At 42.0% G+C, this 9,925-nt stretch overlaps 2 protein-coding genes across 2 annotated transcripts; both read right to left on the bottom strand.

The window, feature by feature from the left end:
- Nucleotides 1-1,290: 1,290 nt before the first annotated feature.
- LOC129959686 (uncharacterized) lies at nt 1,291-6,219 on the bottom strand. Its single transcript, XM_056072574.1, has 4 exons — nt 5,154-6,219; nt 3,688-4,910; nt 3,480-3,585; nt 1,291-1,799 (listed from the first exon to the last, which is right to left on the bottom strand). The coding sequence occupies exons 1-4, from the start codon at nt 6,217-6,219 to the stop codon at nt 1,291-1,293; spliced, it is 2,904 nt and encodes a 967-aa protein (XP_055928549.1).
- A 740-nt stretch (nt 6,220-6,959) lies between these two features.
- On the bottom strand, nt 6,960-8,231 carry LOC129959685 (uncharacterized). Its single transcript, XM_056072573.1, has one exon. It carries the CDS (start codon nt 8,229-8,231, stop codon nt 6,960-6,962), a length of 1,272 nt encoding a protein of 423 aa, XP_055928548.1.
- Nucleotides 8,232-9,925: the final 1,694 nt, after the last annotated feature.

Genomic DNA, 9,925 nt, shown 5'->3' with positions numbered 1-9,925 from the left:
AGTTGTATGAGTGAGTGCTTCGATCATTAAAACGCAATGGCAACCGTTCCGCGGGATTCTTAATTGCTAGGAAATCAGGGCTATAAGAATCTATTGCGGAAACTTGTGCGAATGCTTTTCCTAGAATATTAGCTACGTCTAATGGGGCAGAATGTATCTCACTTCCTGTTTTTAATACAGGGATGGACGATTCACTATAAATTCCATTAGCGGCCTTTACTTTCCTCCATAAGTGTTTACTAGATGTAGAGGATGTAATGGATGATACAAATTTTATCCATGACTCCCTCTGAGTACGACGGCGAATGCGACGAGCTAGCGCTTTGGCTCTTTTAAAAGCGACAAAGTTCTCAGTTGTTGGGTACCTTCGAAAGATGTTCCATAATTTTTTCTGTTGTTTGTGACTGTCACGGCAAGCTTCATTCCACCATGGTCTGCAAAATTTTTTGGGGCATGGGGAGCTTTTTGGGATGGTGATATTTGCGGCAATTATTAGTGTATTAACTACAATTTGCGTTGCTTCCGATATGTCTGATATACTGACCATGTCCTGAGTGATATGTGCCAATTGCATGAATGCATCCCAGTCTGCTCTCTGGAAAATGTAACGAGGAGGGCATGTGGTTGCATTTCCTCTGTCAGCATATGAGACGATAACTGGGAAATGGTCACTATTATATAGATCTTTCTCAACGGAAAATGTCATCAATGGCAAGAGTGTAGGAGTACATATGGCCAGATCAAGATTATGGAAGGTACGTGTGGGTTCATGGAAGTAAGTCTTTTCTTCACTATTGAGCAAGCAGAGACAGTTGTCAGCAATAAGTTGCTCAATCTGCCGCCCACGAGAATTTGTACTAACGGAACCCCACAACGTACTATGGCCGTTGAAATCTCCAAGAAGGATAAAGGGTGAAGGAAGCTGATCCACTAAATTGTCAAGTTCTTGTTGAGGTATGATATCATTAGGCGGTAAATAGATACAGCAAACTGTGACCAAAGTTCTTACATGTACTTGTATAGCCACAGCCTGAAGAGAAGTATGCAAATTGAGAGGCGTACTCGGATACAGATTGGATGTGAAGATACAGACACCACCAGAACTGCGAGATGTTGTGTCTGCATCTTTCCGAACACAGTTATATCCACGTAATTTAATTGCAATATCGGGTGTCAAGAAAGTTTCTTGGACACCGATAGATATGGGATGAAACTGGTTGATGATGGTCTTGATATCAAAAAGTTTGGAGCGAATGCCGCGACAATTCCAGGAGACGAAGGTACCCATTATCAAAGAGGTTTTGATGAAGAAAGAGGACGTGCATTTGTTGGAGTTGCTAGATCTTCGCAACTCATATCAAGTGAATCTTCATCCTCAGATGGATGGAGCTTAAAATCTGGGTTGGTTAGCGTGTCACCAAAAATGGTGGTTAAATCCCTATGGACTACATTCTGATTCGCTAATCCCAAAGCGACTGAATTCCGTAGATTCGATTTTTTGAATTTTACGGAGAGATCTTTTTGCGAAAGTCCCCGTTTCGCGAGTTTCAGCGTCAGTGAGGTCTGAGATTTATTCTTACGGGCTTTTCTATGTGTATCGGGATCTTGTTTAGAAGAATCTGGAACATTTTTGGTTGAACTATCAGAGTCTGATTCAGATGTTTTTTCTGGAGGCTTTGTTGTCGAATTTTGTTTCTTGCAGTTGGCACAAGAGCAGTTTGAGCAAAATGATTTTTTAACAACGGAAGAATAGCTTATTCCAGGAGTAGGAGTCTGTATTTCAACCCTACGCCTTGCTTCTGGATATGTTAAATCTTCTTTTATTTTAATGGTAATTATTTCTTTCTCTAGTTTCCAGCGCGAACAAGTTCGAGAGTAAGAGGGATGGTCGCCATCACAGTTAATACACTTTTCTTGTGCGGTACACTGTTGGCTATCATGCCCTTTTTCGGCACAACGGGCGCAAGTGACTGTCCCGCGGCAATTAACCTTCGAATGGCCAAATCGCTGGCACTGGAAACACCTTAGTGGATTTGGAATGTATTGGCGAACTGGAAGCTTTATGTAACCTGCATATATGGATTCGGGTAATTGGGGACTGTGAAAGGTGAGTATATAATGCTTTGTCGGTAAGAGCTGGCCATCTCGTCGAATTGTAATTTGGCGAACATTAGTCACACCTTGCTTTTTTAATTCTGAACTTATTTCTTCTAAAGGAACGTTATACAATTCTCCGCAAGTTATGACACCTTTGGAGAAATTGAGCGATGTGTGAGGACTTACAGAAACAGGTATGGTGGCTAGAGCTTTCAGTTTGAGGATATTTTGAGCCTGTTTTTTGGTATCGACTTCTACTAGTAAGTCTCCAGAACGCATTTTCCTTATTGAGATTACCTCACCGACGGTAGCTGCGACAGCTTTTTGTACAAGGAATGGTGAAACGGAATTGAAAGTTTCTTGTGATTCTGAAACACGCTTAATGACAAAGAATTTATCATAATATTGAGAAGTGGTGTTTGAAAATTTGATAACTTTACGCCCACTGAAGGGACCACGTTTGGAGGAGCCCATACGATATGATAAGAGATTCAGGTCCGACGGCACCGCCCACCACGGAGCCCAACATGGGAAGGCAATTACCGGCTCTGGTCATTTCCAGCCTCAGCATCCACCCTAGTGCTAATCGGTACCTATACGCTGGGAGTTACCCCCGGGGACAGTGACCACCCTTAACGCCAAGCCCAAGGAGTAACCCCTTCGCTTGATCCCTAGCAGACTAGCCACTCAGGTGACTAGGTACCAGCCGATTGATACACCGGGGACCACAGTGCACCACCCGTCTTTCTAATGGGTCGCCACGCACGGCAAACACGTGGGGTTTTGGCTGTCCATGAGAAGCAAGAAGCAAACAGAGCGGCGACAGCTTCTCATGGAGAGCTCCCTCGCTTGCCGTCGAGGGAAGGAAAAAACAGCAGAAAGCAGAAGGCGTAGGGGAGTTTGAACATGAAGGGAGTAAAGATCCCTGGGTACCTCGGGATTGGGACACCCGTACTCACCTATAGTAGGCGAGCCCCTGAGGGGTATTAGCGGTTTGGGTTATGTTCATTAGGGGAGTGCCTATAGTTAGTTAGTTAGTTATTTTGGATTTTGTGGCACAAGAGCCAAATCTGGCTAAGCTGCGCCAAACATATGGTTAAATATAAAAAATATTCAGTGGAGTTCTAAAAAGTTAAAGTAAAATTTGCAAAACCAAGAAATGCGGAGATAAAATTTTACTAGTTAAATAAAATGGAAAAAACCAATTTCTTTCAAGAAAGTAAAAATATTTGGATGGGGATGTTCTCCCACCAAGTCACGAATGTTTGAAGATGATGTACCGAATAAATGTAATCGATGAGAATTAAAAATTGGACATTGTGATAAAATATGAATAACAGTTAAATTAACATCACACGCATTACAGACTGGACATCGCTCACCAAATAGAAGATGTTTATGTGTGAGGCGAGTATGGCCAATGCGAAGCCGAGTCAATTTCACGTCCAACTCGCGTACTGGAACTACCGGCCACAAAGTGATGTCAGGCTGAATAGAATGCAGCTTATTAGAAATCTGCAAATCCCATGATTCTTTCCATAAATAAAAAATACGTTGAGAAATATATTTTTTAAAATCTGTGTACGGAACAGCTCGTTGTAGAGAAGTGGATGCTGTCTTTGCTGCAGCATCAGCAGATTCATTGCCAACAATGCCAACATGGCCAGGTAACCAACAAAATAAAATTTGGTAGTTCTGAGCTTGCAAATCTCTCCAAAGATGTAGGATATCTACAGCTAGTGGATGTGTTTTAGTATGAGGATGGCTGAGGGCCTCCAGAGCACTCATACTATCAGAATAAATGCAGAATTTGTGGTAAGTGAGGTTAGAAATTTTTTCAAGAGCAATCATAATTGCCATTAGTTCAGCAGTTAAAACTGAACACAAAGTACTCAACTGAAAGCTGCCTGTGTCCTCAGCAATGACGACAGCACAACCTACTTGATGAGCTGTCTTTGAGCCATCCGTAAAAACAGGAATGTGTGTAGAATATTCATTGCGGTGATATAGAAAAAGTTGTTGAAAGACAACAGATGAAGTGGTAGACTTGTCATAAGCGAGAAAAGGGTTAAGATATGATATTTCTGGGATATCCCAGGGTGGCAAAGCATAAGCGTTAGTATTATGAACCTGCAGATTTAAAATATTTGCATCAGCAAAAGCTCTTTTTACCCTTTCACGAAAAGGTAGGATATTAGAAGGACGTGCATTATATAATCGCCCCAGGCCAATGGGTAAATTAATTCTACGAATAGGGTGATTGATAGAGGATTCAATATGGAAAAAATATAGTTCAGATAATTTTTTCCGTCTCAGATAAAGTGGAAGTTGATGACAAATCACATATAAACTATGAACTGGTGATGTACGAAAGGCTCCAGAACATATACGCAAAGCACTGTTGTGTACTGTGTCTAAATTTCGGAGAACACCAGAACGAGCTGTACCATATATTTCGCATCCATAATCAATTCTCGACAGAATAACAGACTGATAGATACGAAGTAAAGATGTTCGATCTGCCCCCCATCTTGTAGTCGAGAGAACTTTTAGGATGTTGAGGGATTTTTCACACCTGTTTCGCAGATGAAGAACATGCGAAAGGAAAGTGAGTTTCCGGTCAAATATGACCCCTAAGAAACGTACTTCCTCAACGACTGGAATATCAACACCTCGAATTTGTATTACAGGATCAGGATGGAGACTCCGTTTCCGACAAAAGTGTACACAGCGGCTCTTTTCAGGGGAAAGCGTGTGTCCATTCTCATCACACCATGAAATGAGTTTGTTAACAGCCCTCTGAAGTTGTCGCTCTATTAAAACCATATTAGACCCCTGGCAGGAGACTTGTAGATCATCCACATATAGTGTTCCACAAACGGATGATGGTAAAACATGAATAATTTGGCTTATATGGAGAATAAAAAGGGTGACACTCAAAACACTTCCTTGAGGAACACCCTCACTTTGAATAAAATGATGAGAAAATGTATTACCAATACGGACTCGAAATGTCCGAAATTTTAAAAAATTTTGAATAAAAACTGGCAAGTTACCTTTAAAACCAAAATCACCTAAAGTACGGAGGATGCCATACCGCCACGTACGATCGTACGCCTTTTCTATATCGAAGAATATAGAAACTAGATGGTTTCTCCGGACGAATGCATTTCGAATTTGAGATTCAAGCATAACCAAGTTGTCATTGGTAGAACGTCCTCGACGGAAACCACTTTGAAAAGGTGAAATATACCCATTTTTCTCCAGTTCATAGAGTAAACGGGCATTTACCATGCGTTCGAGCGTTTTACAGAGACAACTAGTTAAAGCAATTGGCCTATAGTTTGAAGGATTGGTAGGAACCTTTCCAGGTTTAAGGATAGGTATCACAATGGCTTCATACCATTGTTCAGGAAAAGTTTGCTCACTCCAGATTCTGTTGAACAGGTTCAGGAGATGCAAAAGAGAGGTTTCGTCTAAATGGCGAAGCATACTGTAGGTAATCCCGTCGACACCTGGGCTAGTATCTCGAGTACGAGAAAGAGCGTTCCTTAATTCCACTATCTTAAAGTTATTGTTATAAGAGAGGACCATGCGGGTTCTAAACTTCAAAGGCACTTGTTCAGCTTGTCTCTTAATCGCACGAAAAGTCGGATTATTAGGAACAGAGCTTGAAACATCAGCGAAGGTTTCTCCAATAACATTTGCAATATCAAGTGGCGAGGAATATGAAGCCGTTTCTGTATTTAAGATGGGGAAAGCGAATTCTTTATAAATTCCGTTTGCCGCTTTAACTTTCTTCCACAACTGTGCACTAGATGTATTGGAAGTGATGGTGGATATAAAACTTTGCCAAGATTCTTTTTGACTGCGGCGCCGAATTCGACGAGCATTTGCTCTTGCTCTTTTAAATGCAACAAGATTTTCCGTGGTAGGATACCTGCGGAAAATACCCCAACATTTTCTTTGTTCCTTATAAGCATTACGGCATTCATCATTCCACCATGGTTTGCGAAATTTGCGTGGAAGAGGGGTACGCTTTGGAATTGAAGCATCAGCGGCCTTAATAATGCAATCAGTGACATTTTGGACAGCCTCACTAATATCGGCAGATGAAATCATTTCTTCTGTAATCAATGCAAGCTTAGTAAATGTAGCCCAATCTGCTTTTTGGAAAATGTATGTTGGTGGGCTTTGCATCAAATTACTATTATCATCATGAGAGATGACAAGAGGAAAATGATCACTATTATGTAAATCGCTTTCAACTGCCAAATTCAATAATGGGAAAATTGCCGGAGAGCAAATAGCGAGGTCAAGGGAATGGAAAGTACGAGTGGGTTCATGAAAGTATGTCTTTTCATTGTTATTGAGCAGACAGAGACAGTTATCAGAAATGAATTGTTCTATCTGTCGCCCACGGGAGTTAGTGCTATCCGAACCCCACAAAGTACTATGCCCGTTAAAATCACCAAGCAAAATGAAAGGAGTTGGAAGCTGATCAACCAAAGTATTCAAATCGTCCTGCGAAATAACCCCATTTGGAGGCAAGTAAAGGCAACAGACCGTGACTAAAGATTTGACATGAATCTGCACAGCCACAGCTTGCAAGTTAGTGCGTAGATTAAGGATAGTACTGGGATAAAAGTTGGAGGTTAAAATGCACACTCCACCAGAGAATGATGCACCAGTTTCGTTATCCTTCCTTGCACAATTATAACCTCTTAATTTGAAGTGAATATTTTGTTTCAAAAATGTCTCTTGAAGAGCTACGCAAACAGGATTTGATTTATTAATGAGAGCTTTGATGTCAGTTAGCTTTGTCCGAATGCCGCGACAATTCCACGAGAGAAAGGTACCCATTAAGAGAGTTTTTTAGAGTGGGAATTATAAAGGGCGTTAGTTTGAGTTGGCGTTATTTCGCAACTCATTTCAAGGTCATCCTCCTCTTCGTCGGATGGATGGAGAGCAATTGAATCAGGACTTTTGGACAATCCTCCAAAAATAGTAGGTAAATCCTTTTGGACTGTCCCCGTAGTTGCAAGACCCAGAGCAACCGAATTTCGAATATTGGATTTTTTCAATTTTGATTTAAATTTTTCCGAAATCATTTCTTGTGAAAGGCCGTGTTTCGAAAGCTTTAATTTAAGAGCACGTGGAGGCTTTGGTTTTGGTTTACGTTTAGGTGGATCGTGAGATTCAGGAGCACTGTTTGTGGAAGGTTCTGTATCAGATTCGGATGTTTTTGTGGGAGGAACTTTTTCAGCAACAATCTGCACACAATTTTTACATGAACAGTTTTTGCAATATGATTTTTTAACAGCTGATGCATAGCTGACCCCAGGGGAAGGTGTCTGTGCCTCGATTCTTCTTTTAGCTTCTGGATAAGAAATTTGTTCTTTTGTTTTCAAAGTTATAATTTCTTTTTCCAACCTCCAACGTGGACATGATCTGGAAAAGGAAGTATGTTCGCCATCACAGTTGACGCACTTTTCAGATGAGGTGCACTGCTGGCTATCATGTCCTTTCTCTGCACAACGGGCGCAAGTAAGTGTCCCGCGGCAGGCGATCTTAGAGTGCCCAAAACGTTGGCATTGAAAGCATCTCAGAGGGTTAGGTATAAAAGGACGCACTTTCAATCTCAGATATCCTATTTTAACTACTTCTGGCAAAGTAGGCATTTGGAAGGTAAGAACGAGGTGCTTTGTAGGGAGGAGTTGTCCATCCCGCCGAATTGAGATACGGCGTACATGTATCACTCCTTCAGGTTTTAGGTCATTTGTAATTTCTTCAATTGATGTATGAAATAACTCCCCACATGTAATAACACCCTTAGAAGAATTAAGAGATGTATGCGCGCTTACAGAAATGGGAATTGTAGCCAATGCTTTCAGTTTGAGAATTTGATTAGATTGTTTTCGAGAATTAACTTCCACCAGCAAATCTCCCGAACGAAGTTTGCGAATGGCAGAAACTTCCCCAAGTGTTCCAGAAACGGCTTTTTCTACAAGGAACGGAGAGACCGTGTGAAATGTCTCCTTATTCTCAGAAAGTCTTTTGATGACAAAAAAATGGTCGTAATATTTTTCAGTATTTTTCCGTGTCGTTTGTTGATTTAAGTTTTTAGGCCCCATACGATATGATAAATGATTCGGGTCCGACGGCACCGCCCACCACGGAGCCCAACAAGGGAAGGCAATTACCGGCTCTGGTTATTATCAGCCTCGGCATCCACCCTAGTGCTAATCGGTACCTATACGCTGGGAGCTACCCCCGGGGACAGTGACCACCCTTAACGCCAAGCCCAAGGAGTAGCCCCTTCGCTTGATCCCTAGCAGACTAGCCACTGAGGTGACTAGGTACCAGCCGATTGATACACCGGGGACCACAGTGCACCACCCGTCTTTCAAATGGGTCGCCACGCACGGCCAACACGTGGGACATTGGCTGTCCATGAGAAGCAAGAAGCAAACAGAGCGGCGACAGCTTCTCATGGAGAGCTCCCTCGCATGCCGTCGAGGGAAGGAAATACATAGCAGACAGCAGAAGGCGGAGAGGAGAGCGAACTGAAAGGGAGTAAAGATCCCTGGGTACCTCGGGATTGGGACACCCGTACTCACCTAAAGAAGGTGAGCCCCTGAGGGGGGGAGTGCCTATAGCAGTTGGATTAGTTTGAGAATTTTGCCGATTTGTTTGTGCTGAAGGTATAATATTGGTTGTTAGGGCTTCCGAGAAAGAGACACCTGGTTTGGGCATTCTGTCCATTACAATTTTCCTAGCTTCGGGAAAAGATATGTTTTTTGTAATTTTTATTGTTTGTATTTCTTTTTCTATTTTAAATTTTGGGCATGATCTGAAATAAGATGGATGTTCGCCATTGCAGTTTGAGCATTTCGGCGTTAGAGCAGAGCAGTTATCACTTTTATGATCTGGGAGAGAGCATCGGGCACAAATTTCTCTGGTCCCTTTGCAAGCTGTTATTGTGTGTCCGAATTTCTGGCATTTGAAGCAGCGGAGTGGATTTGGAATATATGGCTTAACTGGACAGATTATGTACGCTATTTGCACAGATTTTGGTAAGACTGGTGTATTAAAAGTTAAAATCAGATGTTTGGTAGGAATTTTTTGGTTATTTTTCTTGATACTTATTCTTTGAACGTCAATTACTTTCTGTTCCCTCAAGTTTTCCAAAATGTCTGCTTCAAGGTCTCTCTGGAACTCTTTCTCCGAGATTACACCCTTGGTTTGGTTAAGTGAACGGTGCGCAGTAACAGTGACGGGTATTTCTCCATTTTGCTTCAATTTCATTATGTTTTGAGATTGCTGTTTGTTTTTTATTTCAATTAACAGATTCCCGTTGTTTAATTTTTTGATAGTTTTTACTTCACCTACAATTCCAATAATTGCTTTATGTATCAACAGTGGAGATACTTTTTTCAATGAACTTTGTTCAGATGCAATAACGAAAAATTTAAAATAAGCATTACAATCAGTATAAACATTAAGAGCCATGCGACATTTGAGAAGATTCAGGCTCCAACGGCACCGCCCACCACGGAGCCCTACAAGGGATGGTAGTAACCGGCTTTAGTGATTGCCAACCTCGGCACTTGCCATGATGCTAGTCAGAACCTATACGCTGGGAGTCACTCCCGGGGACAGTGACCACCCTTAACGCCAAGCCCAAGGAGTGACCCCTTCGCTTGATCCCCTTAAGCAGACCAGTTATGTACCTGGGATACCGGCCGATTGATACATCGGAGACCGAAATGTACCACCCGTCTAATGGGTCGCCACGCACGGCCAACACGTGGGGTTTTGGCTGTCC

This window comes from Argiope bruennichi, chromosome X2 (genome assembly GCF_947563725.1).
Source record: "Argiope bruennichi chromosome X2, qqArgBrue1.1, whole genome shotgun sequence".
NCBI classification, from domain to species: domain Eukaryota; kingdom Metazoa; phylum Arthropoda; class Arachnida; order Araneae; family Araneidae; genus Argiope; species Argiope bruennichi.
The sequence above is the reverse complement of the archived record's forward strand: the minus strand, read 5'-3'. Positions and strand labels throughout refer to the sequence as shown.